At 39.6% G+C, this 27,156-nt stretch overlaps 1 protein-coding gene across 3 annotated transcripts; it reads right to left on the reverse strand.

The window, feature by feature from the left end:
• Positions 1–2,287: 2,287 nt before the first annotated feature.
• ASH2L (ASH2 like, histone lysine methyltransferase complex subunit) lies at positions 2,288–26,924 on the reverse strand. 3 transcript variants are annotated; one of them, XM_081961478.1, is made up of 17 exons: positions 26,751–26,924; positions 24,569–24,638; positions 23,827–23,972; positions 21,819–21,907; positions 20,703–20,797; positions 19,209–19,304; positions 18,888–18,983; positions 18,132–18,207; positions 16,723–16,740; positions 12,990–13,083; positions 10,837–11,054; positions 9,659–9,826; positions 8,502–8,695; positions 6,790–6,882; positions 5,580–5,678; positions 3,842–3,901; positions 2,288–2,498 (listed from the first exon to the last, which is right to left on the reverse strand). In XM_081961478.1, the coding sequence occupies exons 1-17, from the start codon at positions 26,885–26,887 to the stop codon at positions 2,391–2,393; spliced, it is 1,857 nt and encodes a 618-aa protein (XP_081817604.1). In that variant the 5' UTR covers positions 26,888–26,924; the 3' UTR covers positions 2,288–2,390. The 3 variants fall into 3 exon arrangements, with proteins under 3 accessions (XP_081817604.1, XP_081817606.1, XP_081817605.1); XM_081961480.1 differs by lacking the exon at positions 26,751–26,924 and adding an exon at positions 26,395–26,505; XM_081961479.1 differs by lacking the exon at positions 16,723–16,740.
• Between the last annotated feature and the right edge of the window lie 232 nt (positions 26,925–27,156).

Here is a 27,156-nt window from a genome sequence, read left to right on the forward strand (position 1 = left end):
TTTGATGATTCAAATAGGTTGCTGTTACAGAAATAGCTAATACTCACTAACTATACAGATGTGAAAGTACTGATTATAATTCTACTACATAACTTAGTAGCCAATAACCCAGTGTTGCTCGGGAATTTATTTATAGGGGGGAAAATGTCCGGACCAAACATAATTTGTAATATTGGATTTTCCCCCTTACCAGAGGGAGCCCCCTTGTGGAGTACTGTGAAGCCGTTACCATGGCAACTCCACTGTGCTGCACAGTAGAAGCCATTTTACGGCAGTACAATAGAAGTCATTTTAAGGCACAACAGGCTGTATCTTAACAGAACACACACCCTGAGGGGTTTCGGGGTGTCTTACCCACACAATATTTTTCTGCTGAGGGTAAGTCATCTGTGTATCACGTCTGGTTGAAATTGCTTGAGGTGTATGCTCACACACGTGCGCACACACTCACAGCATCAAAAAAGGTGGAAATCACTTTTTCTTTTCCTCTACATCTTTTTTTCCTTTTTCCCTTTACCCATTTCTCCATTCATTATTTTCATTTGTATTTTATATTTTAAAAGTTTATTAAAATTATACCTGCCTGCCTACCCCATCGATCTATCCACCCACCCACCCACCCACCCACCCACATTTAACATATGCTTCTTCTGCCATCATTCCAATATGATCTTCAAGATCAATATCTTCTGTTTTTATTCAGTTCCTTTTTCATAAAATTTGGTTTTGTTACTATAACTCTTTTCTCCAATTGTGAATTGAAATGCCACGAGAAACAAATTGGCCCGCCTTGATTCAAATAAGTTAATTCAAACATTCTTGTATACTACAGTATCCGAATGTCATTCCTAAAGGTCATTAATAGTGTTTATAGTTGGTGAGATAATTGTGATTGAAACTTGAATCTCAATGAAATGTTTTATGGCATAAAATGGCTTTAAACCTTGTTGCTCTTTAAACTTATTTCCATACCCAATCCATAAGTGATAGCACATGCTCTGAAAACTGCAATGTACAGTATTGTATTTCACAAATTTTCTAGACTGTCTGTAGGGAAACAAATTGATATTACCATTTTTGGTGTGTTCAATTAATTATCTCTATGATGTTTTTGAAATTAGAAAAAAAATCAGTTCACAATCTATCCCAATGGGTTTTTAATGGGCAATATTGTCATTTCCAAACCATAAATAGTGGCAATTAAAAGATTAATTCAACTCCTGTTGTTAGCAGCCAGGTTTGTTCCTGGAAATCATAGAAAAACTAAAACACATATTTTTAAATATGTTCCATGTTTCAAGTATAGAAAATAGCTTTGGTTGAAAAATTAGCCCAATTAAAGAATTTTAAAAACCCTACAAAGAAAAATAATCAAAACTGCACACAATTTATTAGCTAAATTAGCAATATTTTCCCCTTCCCCCAAATTATCTTTGTCTATGGGTGAATGAACAATCCCATACTTTTATCCTTTTTTAAAAAAAATCTATTTGCTTTTAACTTAGTACATGGGGCGGGAGGGTTGCTTTGTTTCTTTACTAAAATTGAAACAAAAAATTACAAACTGGCACATTGGAGGTCTTCTAGTTCAACCTCCAGCTCAAGGAGGAAACCCTATACTATTCCAGACACCTACAGTCTCTTCTTAGAAGCCTCCAGTGATGTAGCACCCACAGCTTCTGAAGGCAAGCTTTTCCACTGGTAAATTCTTCTCATTGTTAGGAAATTTCTCCTTGGTCCTAGGTTGCTTGTCTCCTGGACTAGTTTCCATCTATTATTTCTTATCTTGCCTTTGGTGCTTTGGAAAATAAGATGACTCCCTCTTCTCTGGGCCAGCCCCTCAAAGATTGGAACACTGCTATAAAGTCATCTCTAGTCCTTCTTTTATCTTGATGGAAAACAGGCTAAATTGATCATCCCTTAACTTCTCTGTTATTTAGTATTCTTGTCTACTTTTTCCCCTTAATGCATTTCAAAGACAGAGATGGAGTAAAAGATAACAGCAGTGTTTGCATCTTTCAGTTCTCAACCTCAGTGATATCCCTACATCTTGACCTGGAAAAGGTCAGTTTTACACCCCCTCCCCCTTTTTTTTAAAAAGAAAGCTCCATTTTTTAAGGAGTCGTTTCGGAAAGAATAATACTTCAGCTTATCTTGCAGTAGACCTATAAAATCTCTTTCTTTTCTATCTTCCCAAAGAGGCCACCCTCTGGCTTACTGCTTTCTCTGCTTGTAGGAGGAAGATAAAAAAAAAAAATGGAAAAGGAAGACTGAAGAGCTGCACAAATCTAGAAACTTAAAAAAGAGAGATTTATTACTTTTTCTCCTCTACCACCACCATTTTTTGTTGTTGTTTTGTAAAAAATAAAAAAATAAATACATCGCATCTTTTAAGGTTCCCAAGGCGGACTGCGTCTCCCGTCAACTTCTGTTTCTACGTGATACAGGACGTCTGCCAGCGTGTGCTCTACTACAGCGACCCACCCCATGTCACTGACCTACAAGAAGGGAGAGAAAAGGGCGAGTTGCTTCGGTTTAGTGTCCACATAAAAAGCGACTAAGACTGAGTCTGCATCTGCACGCTTTGAAAAACAGAATAAGAAGCGTCTGCGACAGAATATTAGTCAATCAAACAGTGCAATTCTTGACATGATTTCGAAGGGATGAGAGACGTTGTCATTAGCAACAGCACTTAGATTTATATACCGCTTCATAGTGCTTTACAGCCCTCTCTAAGCGGTTTACAGAGTCAACATATTGCCCCCAACAATCTGGGCTTCTCATTTGACTGACCTCGGAAGGATGGAAGGCTGAGTCAATCTTCAGTCAGAGAGGATTGAACTGTTGGCAGTCGGCAGAGTTAGCCTGCAATAGTGCATTCTAACGAATGCGCCACCACAGCTCCTTTATTACTCATTTCCTGGTGGAGGGACAAAGGCATTTCGAAAGAGTTCTGCACTCAGTAGTGATAACACACTGGTAATATGTTGCTGAGCCTTTTGCATACTGGCTCGTGCCCTATGGAATACTCGTGCCCACCTTGAGATGTGGCAGGATCCTGCCTCCTTAGCTTTTTAGAAAGCCATTGACAGCTGGCCTTTCTCCCAGGCATTGGGGTAGCAAAGCTGGAGCTTGATGGCCTGTATAAATTTATTAATTTTTTTATGCCAGCCATATCCTTTATAAGGCAACTCTGGATGAATGTGCTTGGATTTTTTCTTGTCTGTTTGTTGGGCGATTTTATGCTTGTGTTTTCATTACTGATGTTAGCCACCCAGAGCTGTGTCTTCCCAAGATAGGCAGCCCAATAAATGTTTTAAATGAATAAATAAATGTAAGGTGCTAGGTAGGAGTCTCTGAAACCCAGAGTACTTGAAGAGGAAGAATGTCTTTCTACCTTCAGTTACAGCTTTGGGAAAAAAAATAGTCAGATAGTGGAATAGATTTCCTTTAAGTTAGAAATCAAACCACATCCACATATATTTTTTTGTCAAAGGATGAAACAGTGTGTGTACTGTGAATGTGACCATAGCCAAATAGTCTACCAATTGGTGTGAATTCTTAGATTTTTTTAAAAAGAAGAAAATCTTGCTGTCAGGATAAATGCACAGCCAACTGAATACAAGTTTCGGGAGCTACACATGGTCAGTGCATAACTAGACTGGCAAAGTTATTTCTTTCTTTATCTGTATAATGTGCATGTGTTATTCCTACTAGAAACAAAATTAATTTGGCAAATGAAACTGAGCTTTTCATTAACATGGAAAATGTTACAGCTTACTTGCACAAAAAGCCTTGGATCACGACTTAAAGGCACACATCATTCTGATCATCAACTTACCGGGCGATAACTAATATCTCTTGGCGGGTATTTGAAATAAGGCCCGAAGTTGATAGAAACCTATGAAAGAGGAAATTTATTTTTGTTTATTTTCATTTATTGCATTGCTCAGTACTGCCTCCTGTGCCTGCAATATTTCAACAGGTATTCTTGGGGAAAAAGGTTGCATCTGGAGAATTATAATGGAAAAGACTAAAGGACAATTTTATCCCAAATAAAGCAATTTCTTTTAAAAAGCGTTAAGTTAAAAAAAATGGGGAGACCTACTTTCTCATACATATTTACAGGTTTTTTTTGGTAAATAATTACAGGAAAGAAATTACTATGCTGCAAATTTTTCTACTACTATAAAAAAGTCAGACACTCCTATTTCTCTGTTTGTGGCACAGCAAACCCCCTTTTCAGTTATCAGCCTATAAAATATAAGCTTTTTTTCTGAACTAGTACAGGGAGTCCTCGACTTACAACCACAACGATGCCCAAAATTTATGTTGCTAAATGAGAAATTCGTTAAGTGAGTTTTGCTCCATTTTACAACTTTTCTTGCCACGTTGGTTAAGTGAATCACTGCAGTTGTTAACTTAGTAACGTGGTCGTTAAGTGAATCTTCCCCCATTGACGTTGCTCATCGGGTCGTTAAAAAGGGGATCACGTGACCCCAGGGACACTGCCACCGTCATAAATAAATATGAACCAGTTACATAAGCACGGGGATGGTGCAATGGTCACAAGTGTGAAAAACGGTCATAAGTCCCCTTTTTTTCAGTGGCGTGGTAACTTCAAGTGGTCACTAAATGAAAGTCGAGGACGACCTGTAAAAAGGCTTCTGCTGAGAAATCAGATAACAGCCTTCCTCCAGAAATCTGCATTTCTGCACATGCCAAAAAATATTTATTTACTTATTTATTTCTCTCTCTCTCCCCCCTCCCTCCCTCCTACTAGCCAGGTTGTTAAAATGTTCTCTATTTTTCTCTCCCTAGTCCAGGGGTGTCCAAACTTGGGAACTTTAAGACTTGTGGACTTCAACTCCCAGAATTGGCATAGCTGGCTGGGGAATTCTGGGAGTTGAAGTCCACAAGTCTTAAAGTTCCCAAGTTTGGACATCCCTGCCCTAGTCCAATGATGCCCCCCAATCTTTTGGGCATCATGGACTTGTTCCGTGGAGGCAGGTTTTTCCGCAGACCTGAGGGGACGTGTTTTCGCGTGCTACCTGCATCCCCTGGCTGAGGCTTGGTTTGTTTGTGTGACCCAGTTTCCAGCATGCCACAGTCTGGTGTCAGTTCACGGACTAAGGCTTGGAGACCTCTGCCTTAGTCTATATGCCATTGTAAGCTCTCTTGGCCTCAGACAGCTCCTAGACCGATGTTGATAAATGCAAGGCTGACTTAGGCAAATATTTATCCCAATGCACTCAACGTTGACTCCCCTGCTTAGTTCAAATCAGCTATTGTGGTATTTTCAGTCCCATGATGAGCAGCCAACGGGACTTTCTAAAGGCAGAGGAGATGAGCCTCCCGTCTACTAACCTTTTGCAAGCAGATAAGGATGGATGCTGTGGAGCTGTTACTGGGAAGAGGTGACTGGGGAGAGAGGGGGCAGGCACAATCTCGCATCAACAGATGTGTCATTGATCCCTTGTGCTAGGATGAGCCTGCTTCCAGGGGTCAGGCCTTCCCACATCGTATCAAGCCCCAAAGCAACCAGATCTGAAAGAACTGAGCCCCTCAGCTCTACATACCGTGCAGCCTTTGTAGAGAGATACTGCAGGGAAATAAACACCTTCGAAAATATCTCTGTATGCAACTCCTTGACTGGTACCATTCTTATAGAAGATTATCTAAAAGAGACAAACATTAGTCACCACAAGTAGCAGAGCGCAACTATAATCTTTGGAGATTTTCACTCTGACCTGCAACATGCCCTTTTTTGCACTTGTGGCTTAATAGCACATGGCATATAGGCCCTTCAGGATGCACCCTCCGTTCTCCTAAAAAGGCAGAAAGGGTTTCTGTAGAGCATCCAAGAAATAAATACATCAAAAGATCTGGCTCTCCTATTTTATAAGAATAGAAAACTATTTTTGATGTTACAGAATTCTTAAGAAAACGTTCTTAAGAATTTGCTGAGATTAGAGATGGACAATGTACAGTTTTATGCGATCTTCTAAATGCAGCTGACGAAGCTCTTTCTGCGGTTGGGATACTATTCAGGAGCCTCAGTTCTCCCCAAGTTCATTTACAATAATCAGAGAATCATTTAAAGTCTTATAACAGGCACAAGGGGGGGGAATGGGAGGGGGAGGGGGCCAGGAGGGAAAAAAACCCACAAGCTTTCCAAAACTGAATTACATATCATATAAAATACCCAAGGAAAGCTTTGAATAGTATATTTTCAAATAGTATTTCTAAGGGGAAGAGCTTTTGACAGGCCGTCCACAGAAACCACAAATTTCTACTCTTCTTTGTTGAAGATACCTGACTGAAAATATACGATCTCTTCACAATCGTGCTGAACATAGGGACAAAGCAAAGATCTTATAGAGCGATTCCAACAAACAATTGATTCTGATTCAGAGTTAGTTACAGATGCCTATCATAAATTTATACTGTGATTTAAGGCAGAGGGGGGAATATGCAGCCCTCCTGATATCACCGCCCTTCCCACATTCCTCCACACTAGCTGAAACTCAAGATTTGCAACTCAGTCATTTCTGAACAGGTCCAGGTCTCTCTCTCCTATTTTAGCATTTGCCTTCTCCAAACCAGATCTCACTGAATAACCCAGAGCAGAGGCTAGCTAGCACCTTTGTTCTTTTTATTTTTGGTGGGTGTGTGGGGTTCCTTTGAATGTCTGCACTGAGGCAGTGTATTAGACGTAAAAGGCCTCTTCCAATTCTATGACATGCAATCCTTTTCAGCAGCCCAGTCTGCTTCTAAAGACCAACTTACTTGGCTTCCCATAGCTTGCTTTAAACTTTTCTCCGCTTTATCCACAAAGTCCTTCTCTTCAAAGTACAAATAGCTTTTGAACTTGATCAAAGCCTAAGGAGGACATGTGGGAGAAGACATCAAAGCCTGAAATTCATTTGTAAAACAATGAGACAGAAATGCAACTGCTGGTTATTGACACAAATGTGACTTCAACGGATTAATTCAACAATTCTGCAACAGAAGTCGCAAACCTTCAGCAAGAGTAGAAACGTTCATGGATCGTGGTGGGCACCGGGGCAACTATCAAATATCAAGGACTGCAAATATGAACTGAACTTTAAGATACATTGCAAAGATCTGCATCCTGAAAAGTCAAGATAGAAATCTATTTCGATAAAACAAGAAAATTAGCAGCCTTTGTTTTCATTCCTGCTTGTTATTTGCTTGCAATGCGTTATTCTGATCAAGGCAGATCAGCTCCTTCCTAGCTTAATTAAAAAGTATAAAACGCCCTCAATTATTTCTGTTGCAGTCTGAATAGAGAGCTCGGTATTCAAGAAGGCATTTGTTAGGGATGGTTTAGTTTTGATTCCTGCACCAGGCAGGAAGAAACCCGTCTACTTGAGAACCAGTTTGATCTAGACACCAGGCTAGAAACCGGGAGACTGTGAGTTCAAGACCGGCCTTATCCACGAAACCAAGCTGGGTAACTTTAGGCCGGTCATTCTCAGCCCAACTCACATCACAGAGTTGTTGTGGGGACACTAGGAGGAAGGAGTTTAGATATGTTCATCACCCTCAGTTATTTATAAATATAATAAAGGTGGGATATGAATTAAAGAAACTAACAAACGCTTGGCTATCTATGTATACACAAAGTAAGTTTCACATATTTAAAGTCCCTTTGCCAGTTTTTAAAATATAAATAACACTTATGATGCTAAGATATGCTGCCCCATTAGTTTCCAAGTTTATTCTAGAATTTCAGTGACAAACCCCAGAGCTCTTATAGCATCCCATGGAGTCCTAGTGGACAACCATTTAAATAGGAGCCAGCAGTGTGCAGCAGCTGCCAAAAAAGCCAACACAGTTCTAGGCTGCATCAACAGAGGGATAGAATCAAGATCACGTGAAGTGTTAATACCACTTTATAATGCCTTGGTAAGGCCACACTTGGAATACTGCATTCAGTTCTGGTCGCCACGATGTAGAAAAGATGTGGAGACTCTAGAAAGAGTGCAGAGAAGAGCAACAAAGATGATTAGGGGACTGGAGACTAAAACATATGAAGAACGGTTGCAGGAACTGGGTATGTCTAGTTTAATGAAAACAAGGACTAGGGGAGACACGATAGCAGTGTTCCAATATCTCAGAGGTTGCCACAAAGAAGAGGGAGTCAAACTATTCTCCAAGGCACTTGTAGAACAAGAAGCAATGGGTGGAAACTAATCAAGGAGAGAAGCAACTTAGAACTGAGGAGAAATTTCCTGACAGTTAGAACAATGAATCAATGGAACAGAAGTTGCCTCCAGAAGTTGTGAATGCCCCAACACTGGAAGTCTTTAAGAAGATGTTGGATAGCCATCTGTCTGAAACGGTATAGGGTTTCCTGCCTAGGCAGGGGGTTGGACTAGAAGACCTCCAAGGTCCCTTCCAACTCTGCTATTGTATTGTATTGTATTATAAATGACCAACCAGCTATTAAAAGGAGGCTTAATTAGAAGACTCACCTTGTCTTTATAGGTATCTGGCAGGGATTTGGCTGTTTCTGTCTTGTCAGGAAGGCTGACAAAAAACCCAAGCACGTCCCCCTGGCCGTAACCTGATGAATAGTGTTTACCGATGGACTGGTGGAACTTTGTACCTTTCTTGCTACGCCAGGAGTAACTGAATTTGTCATAACCTAGAGGAGCTTGAAGGTTTCCTGTAGAAAACAAAATGTCACATTTGTCAAGTACTTGATTGCGTTTGTCTATAGCAGGGATGTCGAAACTTGGGAACTTTAAGACTTCAACTCCCAGAATTCACCAGCCAGGGAATATGCGCACACCGACTGACTGGCTACCTCGAGGAATGTGCGGTATGCAAGAGGCCAGAAGCAATCATTTGACAGGATGGGGAGGGGGGAGGACGGGAACGGCCCATGTCTGCGGCAGGCTCAGGGAGCACACGTGTTCCGAGCCGTGGCGCTCGGTCCGGAGAGGGGGGGGGAAAGCCCTGAGCGGCTCGGTGTCTTCTGATTTAGTTGATTCCCTCCCCCTCCTCTGCTCGGTTGCACGCTCTCTGTATGTTTTCTCTCTCTCTCTCTCTCTCTCTCTTGCTGGGCGGTGGTTGAGGCCGCTGGTAGTTAGGATCGATTCTGCTGTTGCTTAAGTCGCCACGGTGGACAGCAGCAGCAAAGAGAAGCAGCAGTGGTAGTATCGAGTAGATCAACGAAGATCAGGGGCATTTATGGCAGGCTGGCCAGCTGAAGCTGTAGGCTCAGCGCGGCTCTTTCTCTGCTGCCTGCTGCCCCCCTTTGCCTCTTAGCGCCCTCCTAAGTCATCCCACTGCCCACTTTGGGAACCACTGGTATAAAGTCTCCTGCCTTAAGCAGGGCATTGGACTAGAAGACTTCTGAGGTCCCTTTAGCCCTATGATTCTATGTTCTATGGATTTTTTTTCTTTTAATGACCCTGTAATCCCTTGCATTGGGATAGAGTCGGGGCGACTGAATGGAGCTGAGCATTTGCTGGCCAGATGCCCTTCCTGGCACCTATGCAGTGTTCACAGCAGACAATTACTCATTGTGCCCCAAAAGAGAAATAACTGCTGCTACCTAAGATCGAACTCACAGCCTCCTGATTGCGAGGCTCACAAACTAAGGAAAGAAGGAGAAGCAGCTTACCTAAAGGCTGAGACCACCCAAGTCTGGCAGCTGTATCGGGTGGCATCTCATCCACGGATATTTCAAAATACCAGGCCCCCTTTCGCACCCCATGGGAAGCTCGTACCATCGAGTACCCTTTTTCTCCAATGACTGTCAGCCTGTCATCTGAGATCTTCAACTGAGGAGCTACAGGATGGGTGGGAGAAAGGCAAAGAACAATAAACATCTGTGTAAGTGCTAATCATGAAGAAATTAAACAAACCTCAGGAACAGAAAGTCTCTGAAGTATCACTACTCTCCTCTCTGCTGTATCACACTTTCCTGGTACAGTTTGTTTAATACAATCTGTGTGTTTTGATTGGCAGCCAACAACATACGATGTGAACTTCTAATTGTTATTTTTATCACACTGATGTTTTCAGTTTGCCAAGTTGATTAGCAATTATTGACAACTCCTGACTCCAAATACAATGTATTAGGCTAGTCTGACAGTTCCAAAATTTATTTTTTTTCCAAGGAATTATTCTTAGAAAGTGTATGGTGTCAGTCAGAAAATGTTCTGATATAAGGAAGAAACGTGTATTTTTGCAAACTATCCTAGGCAATGCAAATAAATGTACTGGATATTTTATTTGGAGGAAATTTCCAAACCAATCTTCGTTGCCATTGCAACGGCTCTCTAGAACTCTGCTGCTCTTCAAGATATTGAAGATATTAAAAGGTCTTTCCCTGAAAATGCCGGGAATTTGAACTATGGATTTTTAAAGTGCAAACAAGCCCATTAATGACAACCATCACTCAAAGATGTTTTTAATTATGCATTGCTTTGCAATTTAAAAAAAAAAAGCAAATGACAGAAATCATCTCCAAATGGACAGACTCTCCTGTATTTGCCTTCCTGAATTCCTATGATGATATTTGCTGTCCCCCCCCCACATGACTCTACTATACAATTCCACAAATAAGATCATCTTATCTTATGCTCCCTTGAGATAGCTCTATGATCTACTTACATAAAATCCCAAGATCACATTGCCAAGATCTGTGACACAACTTTGAAGGCTGTTTTTTTTTTTTCAAAACAGTCTCACTCTTAAGAAACACATAAAAAATTGAGTTTTGCACAATCCCTGCTTTTTAACCATCCCTGGCCACCAGATGCGGGAAACATCCCATGAGATCGAGCAGCTTGGTACCTCGGTCATGCAGAGCTAGAAGGACCCGTTCGTAAAGGCAGGCTCTGTAGAGATCTCCGGGGATTGGCTTTCCTGCCCAGCAGTCTAGCTCCAACTTCTCTGGGTCAGGAGCATGGGGGTCAGGCTCAGCCAAAATGTAACGATACCCATCCTTATTAAAAGGGTGCTCCAATGGATAGCCATGGGGTGGAAGACGCTGAGCGGAGAACAAAGGATCACTGTGGAAACAAGATGAATCAGTAAAAGGCAAATCTTTCTCAGCCTTCCAAGCAAGGAAAGAGAGAGGAACAGATCCTTTTGCTTCATCAGTGTTGATCACCATTATAATTTTAATTTCCTTTCTAGGCATACCAGAAAGTGGCTGTTAGGTAAGCTCCCCGTTAGGGAGAGCGAGTGTGCAGAGAAGTGTAATGAGAGTGGTGTGGAAGAATACACAAACCAGCATAGGAAGACACTGCAGTTTAAATAGGTTTTTACTTTCATTCAGAGTTCAATTTACACACGGTTCAGTCAGTCAGTTATCCATCGAACACAGTCCAGTATCATATAATCAGTTTGGCACACGAAGTGAATAACAGTAGCAAAACTCAGAATAACTTAAAATACGTCTAACAAAGCAGTATTCACCGATCAACATCTAACAAAACAGAGAGCTAACGGTCATTCTGGCTCCCTCTTATGGCTGCTTGAGGTAACAGCAACCAATCCCATTACAGCAGTACTTAAAGCTACAGTACTACCATCATGGTTTATATATTGCTGACCCAACCGTTAGCTTACATTCCTAACAGTGGCCATAAATTACCTAAAGAAAAATATAAGGGATAAAAATGTGATACAACAGCCACAAAGTAGTACAGATCAAGAGGAGTGTATCAATACTGTTCCTAAAAACAGAAGGGCTGGTTGCAACTCACAAATCATTGCTTTCCATAGTTTGCTGCCAACCCCTAGAAGCTACACAAAGACAACTTAAACAGCAGTCTCTGATAGCAGCTATAAAATATGCATGTTGGAAAGTCCCTCAGGTGTCTGCTCTCTCATGTTTTTGCTGTCATGTTTTTTTCCACATCAACATAGTGTACAAATGATTCAAGATTTTCTGCACTGATAGTCTAGACTATGAGCTAACTCGGTGTTTTTTGAACTGGGTGTTAGGGATGTAACCCTAAGCTTGGCTTGCCAATGTATATAAGCTATGATTACTTTACTGTTACTTTAAATGTTAAAGAGATGTAATTGGCTTGTTACCTCAAGCAACCATAGGAGGGAGCCAGAATGGCTGTTAGCTCTCTGTTAGACGCTGATCGGTGTATTGTGAGGTACTATGGTTTGCTACTGTTAGCTGTTTTGTTTGCTAGACTGACTATTTGATAACTGAATGACTGAACCGTGTATGACTTGGACTGTTAATTGGACTCTGAATACCTCTATATTTCCACATAGTAAACTACCATATTTTATACTATTCAGTGTCCCTGTATTCTGGTTTGTGCGTGTTCTTGCATACCACACTCACTACGCTTCTCTGCATACTCGCTCTCCTAACGGGGAGCTTACTTACTTAACGCTGGGCAATTTTAAGATGCTACCTGGGGAAGTTGGAAGTCTACACATCTGAAAGTTGCCAAGTTTGAAAAACCTGACATAAGTGATTCCCTCTGGGTAGGAACACTGTGCAGAAAGGCAATAAATGAATAAATAACAACACGGGTAATCCTTGACTTACAGCCACAATTGAGCCCAAAGTTTCTGTGGTTAAGCGAGACAGTTGTTAAGTGAGCTTTGCCCCGTTTTACAACCTTTCTTGCCATAATTGTTACATGAATCGCTGCAGTTGTTAGTAACACAGTGTTAAGAGGTTTCCTCGTTGACCTTGCTTTCCAGGAAGATCCTAAAGGGCGATCACATGCCCCCAGGACACTGCAGCCATCAGAAATATAAACCAATTGCCAGGCATCCAAATTCTGATCACATGACCACGGGGATGCAATGGTTGTGTGAATAATGGTCTTAAGTCACTTTTTCCCCCCAGTGATGTTTAATGGCCATTAAACAAATGGTTGTAAGCCAGGACTACCTGCCCGCAGAAGGATATGAATTATTCTCTTTTCTCCATGTTTTCGGTATCAAGACAACTTCTCGAGACTGACCTCCTAGTTTTCTTGGCTGTTCCTGTAGTTCCTCCTTCTTGCTGCTTGCGTTTGGCCCCTCTTCCTTTCCCACTCGTTCCCGGCACAAGACTCCCTTGGAAAGAGAAACACCACAATCGTATGTCATCTGTTGATAGGATTGGGGAATCAGCCCTAATTCCCTTGGGTATCTTTGAACTACAACAAGGCCAAACGGGGAGCAGAATTTCACTGCTCTAAAAAAAAACCCAGTATGTTTTGTTCACTTCCTGGCCTATTCTAACTGGGGAATCAAAAATGGCATTTTGCGTGAGACACACGCAACACCGTCATGTATGTCACTGGGCTGACAGTAAATAAAATAACCGCCATAATTTCTTTCACAGAGATTCAAATATACAAAGACAAAAATAAGACAGTATTCAATAACAAAGGGGGGGGGAGGGAGACTGAGACTTAATTAAGAGTTAGAGGACATCTGGTTACACAGTTGGTAGCCCAGCTCAAGCATCTATCATTCAAAGTCTAGAAGACAGGAAAACCAAAGCACAAGATTTTTCTGTCAAATAGGCAACTTATTATCATCATTTATTAATATTACTGTGTTGCCTATTTATCTGTCTGTCTGTCTGTCTGTCTGTGTGTTGTATTTGTGCTGATAAATAAATAAAGGGAGACTAGTATAGATCTATTTCAAGCTATTTAGCTCTCATCAGCCAGCCATACCCTTACTGAACCAGGGTATGGCTAGCTGATGAGAGCTAAATAGCTTGAAATAGATCTATACTAGTCTCCCTTTATTTATTTATCAGCACAAATACAACACAAATATAAAAAGGCAACATTAAAAATAAAAATATGGTTTTCTGCCTGGATGGTTTTCTGTAATGAGCCGAAGAACAGAAAGGGGGAGTAGTGAGCTCCCTCCCATATTTGGGCATACCAGGGGTTGTAACACAAATACATACATACATACACACACACACACACACACACACACATATACTGTATCATCAATAATTGGATGTGGGAAAATACTGAGAATCAAAACTTCAGACCAATTGGATCTAAAAAATATTACAAACAGCAGGGTCCATTGTAACTTACAACTCAAACGTAAGTAGGAGCAGCAACTCAGAATGAATTGATTTGCATGTAAAAAGATGCGTGCAGCTAGTGAGTGACAGAAGTTGATCTGTTCAGGCTCTGGATTCCTTGCTTCCGATCAACTCAGAGGTAACTGTGCTGGTGGACTTCAGAGAGCCGCCTTAGAACTTTATTACAAGGCAGAGTATAAAGTAAGTACTAAGTAGAGGTAGTCCTTGACTTACAATAGTTATTTAATGACCATTCAAAGTTACAATGGCACTGAAAAGTGTGACTTATGACCGTTTTTCACGGTTACAACTTTTGCAACAACCCTAACCCTATTATCATGTCATCAAGATTCAGATGTTTGGCAACTGGTTCATATTTATGACTGTTGTGGTGTCCCAGGGTCATATTATCCCCTTCTGCAACCTTCTGACAATTAAAGCCAATGGGGAAGATTCACTTAACCAGCAGGTTACTAATTATCAACTGCAGTGATTCACTTAACAACTGTGACAAGAAAGGTTGCAAAATGGGGCAAAATTCACTTGCCAAATATCTCACTTAACAACAAAAATTGGGGGGCTCAATTGTGGTTGTAAGTCAAGGACCACCTATATGAAACCAAAAGCAGTAAGTATGAAATCGGTTCCCTTTTAAGGAAACTACAGCCCTTAAAGCAGGGGTGTCCAAACTTGGGAACTTTAAGACTTGTGGACTTCAACTCCCAGAATTCCCCAGCCAGCATGGGAGTTGAAGTCCACAAGTCTTAAAGTTCCCAAGTTTGGACACCCCTGCCTTAAAGGGAATATTATCTTCTCTACTACCACCAATTAATTTGAAATGCAGGTAGTCCTCAACTTACAACCACAACCCAAGTTTTGGCGACCTGAACCCACCATTTCTGCTGCTAAGCGCGGCAGGTGTTAAGTGAATTCTGCCCATTTTACAACCTTTCTTGTCATCGTTGTTAAATGAATCTCTGTGGTTGCTTGGTTAGTAACCCGGTTGTTAAGTGACTCCGGCTCTCCCGTTGACTCTGCTTGTCAGAAGGTCTCCAAAGGGGATCACATGACCCAGGGACACTGCAATCGCCATAAATATGAGTCAGTTGCCAAGCATCTGAATTTTGACTACATGACCATCACATGACAGCAAAAAAACGTTCACGTCGCTTTTCTCAGTGCCGTTGTAATTTTGAACAGCCACTAAATGAGCTGTTTTAAGTGGAAGACTACTTGCACATATAAACCTACCTTTATTGCAAGGTAGGTTTGCTTATAAAAATAACAACGGCTTCTTCTCTTTGCATCTCTGGAGTGTCAACTTCCTACCTGAATTCAGGCATGAGATTCTTTATCGCATGGAGTTGGACTATTTCCAGGCTGGCTTAAGCAATTTTTTTCAAAATCAGGAAGAAGTGGACTCTAAACACTTGAACTATTTACTAGGGACATCTGGGAAACATGAGGATACTGAATTTTATCATCCAAACAGTATTACTACTGAGACAGTCTTAAACTAAGCTGAGGCAGATAAGCAAACGTTGTCCAGGCATGATTTATTTTATTAAGGACAACTCAGATAGTGTCATCAAAATAATCAAATACCGTATGTATTGTGATATCACATTGCAAGCTCTGCCACTGATTTGTCTGTGATGTTATGACACGGACACAGAAGGAGTTGGCATTCTGACATTTCAAGGTTGTGACACACTTTTTGTCATTTGCTCCCAACCACGTATAAAATACAATGGTTAGATCAAGTGAAACAAATCACATTTTGTCCCAGCAGAGATCTGAACCTTGCCAGTGTTTTACTAACCAGTGAACTTTGTGTCTGAATAGAGTTTTTCTCTTGTCCAAGATCAAACTACATGAACCAGCCTTCTCTTAGGACTGTGTAGTAAGAGCTACTATAGAGGAGCATACTAACTAAGTGGGGTAAAAACTGATTGTCTGCATTCAGAAGGCAGCGTTGTATGAATGATTTTATTTCAGTTTTTAGCAGCCTATTCAGATAGAGAGCCAAAACTTGTGTTTTCTAAAGTACACTTTCCACCAATACTTTTAAGTTTATAGGTAGTCCTCAATTTATGACTATAACTGAGCCTGCAAGCAGTTGGTAAGCAGATCATCATGGGTTAGGGTTAGGAAGCCACCATTGGAACTTCAAACTCTGGTCGTACGTTTCTTGGGGAGAGGGTGGTTGTAATTTCAAATAGTTGCTAAGTGACTAGTCATAAGTGGAGGATTACCTGCATACAATAAAGCTACACAACCTGATACAATCTTACGCTATACAAAAACCCCAACAAAGATTCTTCCTATTTTACACAGAAAGAACCGAGGTTACATATCTACATACTTGCATCCAAACCTCTTCCACAGAAACCAAATCAATCAATTAAATCGGATTAAAATTCAAGTTTTTATATAATCAATGAAATGGAGAATATGGCTTTTAACCATTGCAAATACTTCATATTAAATTTTTAAACATTCCACTTACAAATTTACGTGGTAGGCTCGGGATTAATTAATTATACTTAGTTTCTACGACAATTTGGCCAAACAAAACAAAGGGGTGGGGGGTGGGGGGGGTGGGAGGCTTTTCACACAATACTTAAGTTTTAGGAAGCTGAAAAGCAAATATTCACCTCCCAAAGAGGCTCCACCTGTAAGAACAGAAGTTGCACCATGTTGTTGTCGAGTTATAACATGAAAACAAAACACCATAACATGAAATGGAGATTAAACAATAATGCCCACCCTTGTGTGTCTGTTCAGAAATCAAAGCCATTTAATAACCCCTTAAAAGGCTGAGAATTTCTCTGTTCCTTTTCTCCTTGGATTCCCTCTCAGAAATGGAGGAAGGGGCTTTTACTGCCAGCATGAAAACACGCTAAGCAGAAGAGGGACAGAAAAACCAGGGGGCTTGGGTCTTTATTCTTGCTGCTGAGGAAGCATGAAACCTCCAGGGTTACCATGAAATCCGAATGGATTGGCAGGAAAGGACTTTACTTCTCAGCCAATCTTTTAATTATTCCCTGCATGGGACTATCTACAATGGTAACTGAATCCAATAATTAAAGAGAAATCCATTTTTATTGAGCCTCTTTAATTTGCATTACCCTTAGAATAGGATTAGGTGAGATTTAATCCTTAGAGAAAGTTCTTGTACAAGTCCCACTGAAATCAATAAGGGGATCTTTAGGAGTATAAACATACTTCCAGATGAGTTTGGGAAAGATGGCTCTTCGCAAAAGTGCTTTTGTTTTTAATGGCAACAGCACTTTCTGATTTTTCTTTAAGACACTTTGTTTCTCATTGAAGAAGCTTTTTCAGTTCTTGGATGAGAAAGGAAATGTCTTTAAAAAACCCTCAGAAAGTCCAGTTGCTTTTAAAATAAAAGAACTTTTTCGAAAACCATGATCTGGATGAATGAGAACCTCCATAGATTAAGTTAGAGTAAGTAAGATGCACGATCACAGATTCATGCTGTAAAAAGTAACAAGCTTGAATGAACTTTTTTTTTTTTCAATTTAAGATTACATTTTTAAATTTGCCAGACTGTTTTTCTAGTTGACGCTCAATTATTAAATGGGGCGTGGAGGTTGTTACCCAAATTACATTCTCCAATTCACATAGTTTCTTACAATAAATAACACAGATTCAAGCACATACACATATGGTATGCCTCTTCATGTAAACATAACCCAGAAATAATTCTTCAACATAGCTTCTAATCTTACATAACTCAAAATCAATTCAATAAAGATGTATTCCTATAAACATTTAGCTGGGAGTTTATCCCATTTAATACAGTGGAACTTTCAAGCTATCAGGCATAGGACTGCAATCTAATTTAACTATTTATTTGTTTACTGCTGTAACATATTAAAAAAAGAACAAAAATTAAAAACCTAAAGAAGAAGCAAAAATAAATAATGGATGTAAACTTAATTATATTTGGATTTATAAAGAAAATATGTTCAACTACAGAATCTGAGGATTGAAAATTTGAAAGTCTCGTTTCCTCATTTCAGAAAAAAAACAAAAAACTTACCATTTAGATTTCCACTAGTAGATACAGTAGTACTCTGTTTTTGGTTATCATATGCAGGACCAATATTAGCAAGGTCCTAAAAAGAACGCAAAGTGTATTTTCTTTAAACAAGCAAACAAAACTTTCAGACACTTTTCTAATTCACAACCTGAGTCCTTGGGAGAAGGGCGGCATATAAATCTAATAAATCCAATCCAATCCAATCCAATCCAACTGTTTCGATTGGTTAAGATTTGAACGCCGTCAACACGCCCCATAACTTACAATTCCTGTTCTCTCAGAAAGGAATCCCACTATGTGGTGGATTTTTTTTCCCCAGGTAAATTTTACAAATTAGGTGCAAGCAATTTCAGTCATTCCAAAAAAACTAGCATCCTACTAGTGAGTCAATCATTGAACCACCACCGAATGGAAAACTTTTAAAAATAATTTTCCAGCAACATTTTGAGATGTGCATCTTTGGCCTGCGGGAAAGAAATAGTCTATGTGTGGATGTCCACCCCCAGGTTTCAAGGAAGGACATTGTCCTACTACCTACCAGTGAAAGGTGTTGCTTCTGCTCAAATGGTTGTTTTCTCTTTCTCCCCAAAACTTCTTCTGGGTTATATTGGCCCAAATGGAACTTTTCTACCTTCCTAGAACCTTTCATTGCTCAGAAAAAGTCCAAATGTAAAGTCTTACTCAGTATTATCTATATTTACCCCGTGATGAAATTTTGACAGCATACTGGAAGATGTTCTATATCACTGACATTACCTGGTCTAAGAGTCCAAATTTGGGGTAATCTTCTTCTGGATCTTTGCTACCTGGATCTGGATGCTCTTTTACCAAAAACACATCTCTTTCTTTACACTAGAATAAAGCATTCAAACAAGATTGATTCAAACACCTCCTGCAGAGATCAGATGCAATTCATACAGTCCTAAATGGAATAATATAAACTTCTGCACCAGTGAGTGAGAAATTGAACTACAAAGCAAAATGTATTAACTCATCTACTCACTAATGCGTTTTCTCCCAATTCATAATCAAACTTGATCAATAAGAAAAATTGCAGTTTTGTTCATCTTGACTTACCATTGTTTTTACAATATTGTTTGGCCAAGTCATTTTTCCTGGTCTTTGTCGTGTTGTCATACATTCCCAGTACTTATCAATAAATGGTATAATATCCTGTTTGGAAAAGAAAATCAAATATAATGATGACAGGGAAGTTCACAGCCAAGGCAATTTACCAAGTTTAACTGCCTATTGTATGTCTTTTCATTATAAGAGAGAGATTTATAAATATAAATAGGGTTAAGCTAAATGTACTGAAGCAAGCTGAAAGCTAAAACATATGAAGAATGGTTGCAGGAATTGGGTATGTCTAGTTTAATAAAAATGAGTAGAGTTGATTGATAGTAGTGTTCCAATATTTAAATGGCTGCCACAAAGAAGAGGGAGTCAACCTATTCTCCAAAGTGTGTGAGGACAGGACAAGAAGCAACGGATGGAAACCTCTCAAGGAGAGAACCAACCTAGACCAAAGGATAAATTTCCAGAAGTTGTGGATGATACAACACTGGAGGTTTTATCATCACAACACCTCTAAGTCCCTTCCAGCTGTGTTATTCTGATAAATTGATATTAAAGTTTGCTATAAAAGACCATTTTGCTTTCCCACACAAAAGGGAAGGTACAGATTAAAACAGAGCTAAAGGCAGTTTCTGTAATTCACGGAGATAGCCTGGAATTCTGAATGGGTGACAAATACATAGAAGGAACAAATTTCACCAAGTTTTAATAGATGTATAATCTGCCTTTCCTCACAGAGTATAATTCAATTAATATATTTATTACATTTTTATACCTCCCATCTCCCCTTTAGGTGACTCCCATTCTCCTTTCTTCATAAGAACCCTTTGAATAAAGTTATTTTGAGAAGTATTATTCCTTATTCCTAACACACTTTCATACACACACATTTACACACATTTTGAATCAACAGCATGGCATATGACTGAATGCTCTTCTAACCTACATTCCTGCCAAGAAAATGTAAGTTTTCTATATGAGGAGATGTGTAGCATGAGAGCGTGGCTGATCTAATGGCCTCTTATCAGGAGTATGAAATGATTCTCAACATTCAACAGAATGTACAAAGCTTATTCTCATTAGTCTGAAATCACTTCACAGGGGGGCAAAAAGTTTAAACCTTCCTAAGAATCCTTGCTACCAAATCAGGCTTCCCTTCATACTTGATACCAGGAAACTGTTCTTGAAACTGGTTTCTGAGAAATTTAGCTCTTGCAAACTTTTGGAAAATACTTTTACTCATCTCAGAAATGGCTTACTATTTACTTCATTGGCTCCATGGAAATTTTTAAATTGCACTAGTTATTCTATTAAATGGCTTTGAATGCTGCCTAGCCATGGGAAGTGCTGATAAATATTTTGTAATATTAAATCAATATTTAATCTTACTCTTCTGATAAGAGATTTCTTTCACCGTTCACTAGCAAAATCATGTACTACATGATTTAGCCATTCTAGAGGTCCAAAACAAGAGCAGGAACAACTGATCCATACCTTGTCTTTTGAGAACATGGTTTTGGGGTGTTCGTCTTGCGTCCTTGATTGCCAAGTCAGGTTCGCCAAGGCGCTAAGACACATTTCTTTCAAATCTTTAAGAAAAGAGACACAGAGAGGAGACCAGCCTCTTCAATAACATTCTATAGTCTGAAATAAACATCAGGAGTTAAGAGAGATGTGAGTGAAAAAAATGTTACAGAGGGAATTTCAACATTGGTTTAATAATGGGCAAAAAAGAGAGAAAGAGATTATACTGTATATCTTGGGAGTCTTGATTGTGTATAGAGCTAACACGAGAGCTACAATGTTAAATCAGTTAGATTCAATAATTTTATGTTCCTTTTGGTTTTGGTGATCCCCAGATTACAACTGAACAACTGAACTGGTCCTCAAAGTTCTGGCCATCACAGTGCCCCTACAGACAAAATGATCACCATCCATGGGCTCAGCGACCAGCATGTTCTGCAACCAGCCTGGATTTCTGACCAATGCAGTATCCTGCAGAAACAAGACCAGAATTTGTGACCTTACCTGCCAGCTTCCAACAAGCAAAGTCAAATTGGATGCTGGAAGGAAATCAAAAGATATAGTCCTGTGCGGTCCTGGCTTAATGCCTCATGGTGATTCATTTAATGGTAAATGGGGACTGCAGAACTGCTGTTGCTAAGCTGTGCAATCATGTGCATTTTACCATCACATCACTTAGTGATGGAGATTCCAGTCCCAATTACTGTTGTTAAGTAAGGACTGTTAAGGCCAATATTTTCAAAAATGAGCAACCAATAAAGCCAGGAAAAGGAATAGGCTAGTCAGACACCATATGTTTGCATGTAGACCATCTAATCTAAATGGGCTAATGTTATAATCATTGCAGCCCAACAAAGCTGGATTTTGGTTTTAAAAAAACAAGCTTCCTCTGCATCTATAAAGCCTCTGAAAATAGGTGTAATAATGCCAGTCTGTCTTCAGACCGTTTCATAGGTATCTCATACAGTGTCCGTGGCTTAATAACTCCTGAGATAAAGAATTAAGAGTACTGGAGATAATCCCATCTCCTGTAGTTTATAACTTAAACATGAAAGAGAATGAGGAAAAGTCATTCTACCAGCTTACTTGCTTGTTTTCTTAAGAAGTATGTGTTCCCACTGTGATGGCAAATGTTGCAATGGAAACTGTAGTTTGTCATAAAAGGAAGGCAGGATCTGAAACAATAATTCAGTGATTGTTCTCAATAAGTCAGATGGAAGAAAAATGTACAATAACTTTATAAACTTGGGCAGGTTACCAAAAACAATTTTTGCAAGACACTTGCCCATTCACCCATACCTCAAGCCTAAATCTAGAGGCAATATTAATAAAAATTCTGAAGAGGTATATTAAAAGCTAACTCGCCTACTAAATGCTTAAAGACATCCCAAGCTCCTCTCAAATAATAGAGGAAAATTGTAGACACACTCCTTCCAACTTTAGCAATTTAGCACCCTGCAGCTCCTCTCCCTCATCAATAGACAGAGATAATAAACACAAAAACAGATGTTTGTTTGGTCCTTTTTGTAATCTGAACATCAAAGTCATGATCTCTGAACATCAAAGTCTTCAGGCCAACTACCAAATTTGGAGCAGCGAGAAACACTCTCATAAATCCGATTACCAAGACACAAACTATTTTCAGATTTTCAGCAGAGCCTGCAACCTGAAGTCAATGCTTGCTTAGCTCTGGTTTTGTATGAGGTGCTCTATACAGATGGATTTGAATGGTTTCAAATCATGAAGTAGGTAGAGAATAAACCATGGTATCAGTCTGTTTATTTTATGTGCACTGGACTAAGAATCGGCCTGTAGATGACAGCTCACAAAAACCCTTGGGGTTGCTTTTTTAAGATAAATGTCCTATCACTCTGCTGATTAACTGCATAGATGTTTACAGCTTTAGGATTTATTTGTTCACAATGAGCCAGCAAAACAGCATTTCCCCTCTCAGCTTTAGCCAAGGCTGTCAAACATTTCAGAGAAATAGCTGCAAACAAGCAGCCTCAAATTTTCATGGAACTGTAAGGAGAAATATATAAATCCTCACTCGGAAAAACTTACGTGCTCTACTAAAATGGCCGGGCATACTCAAAATCAAATGAATTAAGCCAGAGTTCCCCAATCTCTCTGACTGGTGGAGAGGAGGGAAAAGAGAGGGGATGGTTCCGTGTGAGTGGCAGCAACCCTACCACTTCCTTGGCCCAGTTCTGAATGACTTAAGGCCCAGTAGTGAGCCATGGCCTGGGGCTTGGGGACCCCTGAATTAAGCATTACAATTTACACAGCACTACTGCCTTAATTAATATATACAGGTCTTAGTGTTCTTAATACAGCAGAGACAAGAAAGGAAGGTCCTCAGCCCTAAGAGCTTAGTAGGAAAATATGTGTATTTAAAAACATCTGTAATATTGTGTTACATCATGCTCTGCATAACCACAAATAATCCACCCGTCCAGGTTCACACAATACAATAAGCCAAGGCCTTACAAATAGGATTATGGTTTAGGGTGATATCTAAATTCAGGCACATGGGAATCACAAAAGAACCACAATGAATTCTAGAGATATTCAACTGAATTACAGAACTAATACTTTAAAATGGCCTTCTAACATCTTGTGGCAGATGTTAAGAACTGGAAAAAAGTTTTGAAAGCCTGCTACATAGCCATTTGATGCTGGTTCATACAATTAAAGTACGCTACCTGAAAAGCTCTGGTATTATCATTTTTCTTCTATTAAATGTCTCTTGCAATGTAATAGGAAGCAATTTTTTTATTCCTATACAGGATGGTTTTTTTATATACAGTCATTGCAAATAGCCTATTGCTGAGCAACAAAATAAAGTGAACAATCTCAGTTGTTGTTTGTTTGTATATAACTATGTAAATAAAGTGTTAATAAAACTAAGCCATGTTTATGTAACAAGGAAAGTTTCGAATTCAACTGATACCCACCAATTATTTGAAACCAACCTCAGATATAAGCATATGCTGCCCTCTTTTGGAAAGATTGGAGAGAATGTTTTGATTACTTCTACTGAACATGTGTCCCTGATCAAGAGAGATTCTATTAATATGCTGGTACTACATACGTGGTATCAATGCCAAATGTTTCTGCAGTGAACCACTTGGTGCAAATTCCACACTGCAGTTCAATCTCTCCAAGTTGTCTTCCATTATCCTCATCCACAGAACTAGCTTGATTATCCATGACTTCTGAACCATCGCCCACACCTTCCTGTAACAACATTTGCATAAAGGTAACAAAAAGCCACCACAATCAGTTAAAATATTTTCTTTCCAGTAAGCATGAATGGTTTGTCTCCCTATGTAATGACTGTACCCCCCTGCCCCCCCCCCTACTCAACTTTCTTTACACTATCTCGTTTCACATTTTTTATTACAATCCAGTACATATATCGTGGGACTAAACATAACTGCCAAACGAACCCGATTCTGATTTCAGTATCTTGGATTTTTACCTTTTTGTCAAATCAGTCTTATTTAATATGGTTATATGAGCCTTGATCTGAATATTCAATTTGATTGAAATATCTCTTCAAACTGAGTTCCTAAGACAATTTATCAAATCAAGTACCTTCAAATTAATTTAAAGGGTTGAAGGAATTGCATAAATGTCTATATACTTTTCCCCAACAGAATCTTTAAATCCAATCTGCTTCAACTGCAAATTAACACTGCCATTTGGTTTTCAAACTGGAAATAAATATGCTGTCACTTCCAATCTGCATACATTTATTAGGAAGATTTTAACATACACATATCAATCATGAAACATGCTTTATATCTACAGTGCAGCTTTTGTTTACACACCAAGGCATCCTTTCCACTGGATGATTCTGTTTCCAGGGTAGCAGTGACATCAGCTAGAGATGCATCACCCCTGAAAGGCATTAAAAGTCATTATTACATGTTTATAACTTGTTTTATTAATTTTAAATGTTTAACAAAGAATCTACTGATTCTAGCATTTAGCATTTTTAAATTTAAACAGAACGTGGAGATTTATGTGCTTTTGTTTTACTCCAATATCCCCCAAAGCTGTTTACTTTTATATTTACAACAAACAACTCCCCACTCCCCCCCATTACTAACAGCAAGGAATCACATAGTTTAATAAAATGCTATTGTTAAAAAGCTAAGAGAGAGAGAGAGAAAAGCTGATTCAAAGCAAGCTATCTTTTCTTTTCTTGAAAACAAATCAAAACTATAGGATGCTATTTTTTACATATTTATCCATCATCTTATTCTTTTAAACAGAAGTACCAGGGTTGAATCTGCTTGATAAACATTTCATTGACTTGGGAAAATGTAGATCTAGGTGTACAAACCATAGCTTAATTGCAAGAATTTTTTTCAATGGTTCTTAAAAAGGAAGGCTTAAGTCACCTCAAGCATTTCTATTCACTAGATTTCCTTTAAGCTAAGCAGTTAAGGCAGGCTCACTGTGACAGACATTTCAATTTGTAACACTATTTGTTGCCAAATATGCATATTTTTAGTGACATTAAATGTGTAACTCACTTTTTGTCTCACTACAGCATATATAGTAACCATTCCTAAAATTTTATCCCCATCGTAAATTTTGTCATACAGGTTAGCTTTGGAGGGATTGTTTTTTAAGTTTGGTTCTCAGAACAATATACTCCAATTGATCTATGCTCAACTATTCTCCAAGCACCAGATTATGTCTAAACTCAGTGGAAAGCTATAACCCAAAAGCCACAGCAAAAAGACTTCCTAATCAGGTAACTATAACAGACCTGACCTGGTATTTGCCAATAAAGAAGCATAGCGAATGTCTTTATCCTAGACTATTTTTCCTTTTAGCTCAGTTAATTGCTCAGAATCAATACTCAATGGTTTTAAGCAGAAAAATGTCTCTCCCACTATCACTCATAACCTCAGTAGGACCTCTGGTCACAACCATAATTTGTTCCATAACTTTGGTCGCAAACCGATTTGATCATGACTTGAATTTAATTTTGGAAATTTGGCACTTACAAAAAAATGGCGCGGAAGGGGAAATCAGCAGCAATTTTTTTAAAAAAATGTGATTTTTTTTTTTGTTGGAACCCGATTTGATCATGGTCAGAGCAGGAATCAAACCCAGGGGCTGCTTTACAATCCTTTGTTTCGTGTCCAGTAAACATGTGACTGACAAAGACAGGCTGCAGTCTCATTCAGACTAATTTCTCCCACCCTTGTAGTCAGGTGCATGGATTTTGGTCCTAAATTTGCACATTGATTGGAAATGAAATTTCTATTTTCATTGTATTTGTGAATGGTTACTAACCAAAGTAGTGCTGGAGAAATAGTGCTGGAGAAATATCTACCCTGATTCCAGAGGAGGAAACAGCTGATGACATTTAACAAGCTACACCATAATATGTTTATCCATGCTTTCAATACTTCATATGCTGCATGCTTGCTCGTGCAATGCATTAAGCCAGAAATTGTGGCATATGCTGCATGCCAGCTGAGCCAAGAGGCAAACAAGCCAACATATCTAGTGATTGGAATCAATAGAGAGGAGAGCTCAGGCGGCAGCAAAAGGCGAATGCAGCTGTTTGACTATAGTGTCCTACGGAGAACTCGGGTTCTCTTATGTTCCCAAAGGAATCTGGAACCTCCACCACCTAAAAACCGACAGGGAACCGGGGCAATGGAGGTTGTGAAGATTAAATTAGAGAGACAGCGGCCTGACTAATTGCAGCTGGCTGGGAATTCCGGTAACTGTAGACTCAACATCTGGAAGGGGGACAGGCTCTTTACATCCCGCCATTGAAAGCTTTCCTGCAAAGCCGGGATTCGACAGGCGGGGAGAAAGAACCCGGAGGGCGTTCATTGGGCGGAAAGTCAAAACTCTGACCAATGAGAAGCGGATGCGAGACCTCCGGCCAATAGGAGTGTCCCGCTGGATTTTAGACTCCTAGCCAATAAAAATGAAGATTCCAATTTCGATCTCTTTGACCGCCATATCGCCAGGTCTCACCCGGTCTCCGAGTCCCCTGTTCCCTGCTCAGTTGGCCCCGCAGCTTCGCTAGCCATCGGCTCCGGAACAGCCGGTGGGGTGGCCTCCCCTTCGCCTCCATCCTCAGGCACTGAGGCCCCAACTCCAGCGGACGCCATCTTGCACTAGAAAACACCTCTCGTGGGATTATTCGTGAGTAATCTCGCGATAGCTATTGTCGCGAGGTTACGCCGATTCTCCTACTCTTTCTTTTAAAAGGGGCAACGTCACTATCTCTTTTTTTTTCCCTTAAAGGGGCAATGCTACTTCGTTGATGACTTGAAATTAGCAAGTAGCATTGGAAATGTTATACAGAGTTGCAGAAACTTTTAGCTCCCTTAATATCTCCTATTCTTAGTTTAAACCTAATGGGAGGACTTGGGTTCAC

Source organism: Natrix helvetica (genome assembly GCF_964273705.1).
Source record: "Natrix helvetica genome assembly, chromosome: 8".
In the NCBI taxonomy this organism is placed as follows: domain Eukaryota; kingdom Metazoa; phylum Chordata; class Lepidosauria; order Squamata; family Natricidae; genus Natrix; species Natrix helvetica.

Bases quoted from the DNA above. Each gene is read 5' to 3' on its own strand.
- ASH2L (XM_081961478.1), bottom strand. From the start codon at position 26,887: ATGGCGTCCGCTGGAGTTGGGGCCTCAGTGCCTGAGGATGGAGGCGAA. The intron at 21,908-23,826 runs GTATGTAGTACC...TTATTGTTTCAG, and splicing joins ACATTTGGCATTGATACCAC to ATCCTGCCTTCCTTTTATGA. The intron at 3,902-5,579 runs GTATGTAGAGCT...CCTCTTTCATAG, and splicing joins CTCTCTACAAAGGCTGCACG to GTTTCTATCAACTTCGGGCC.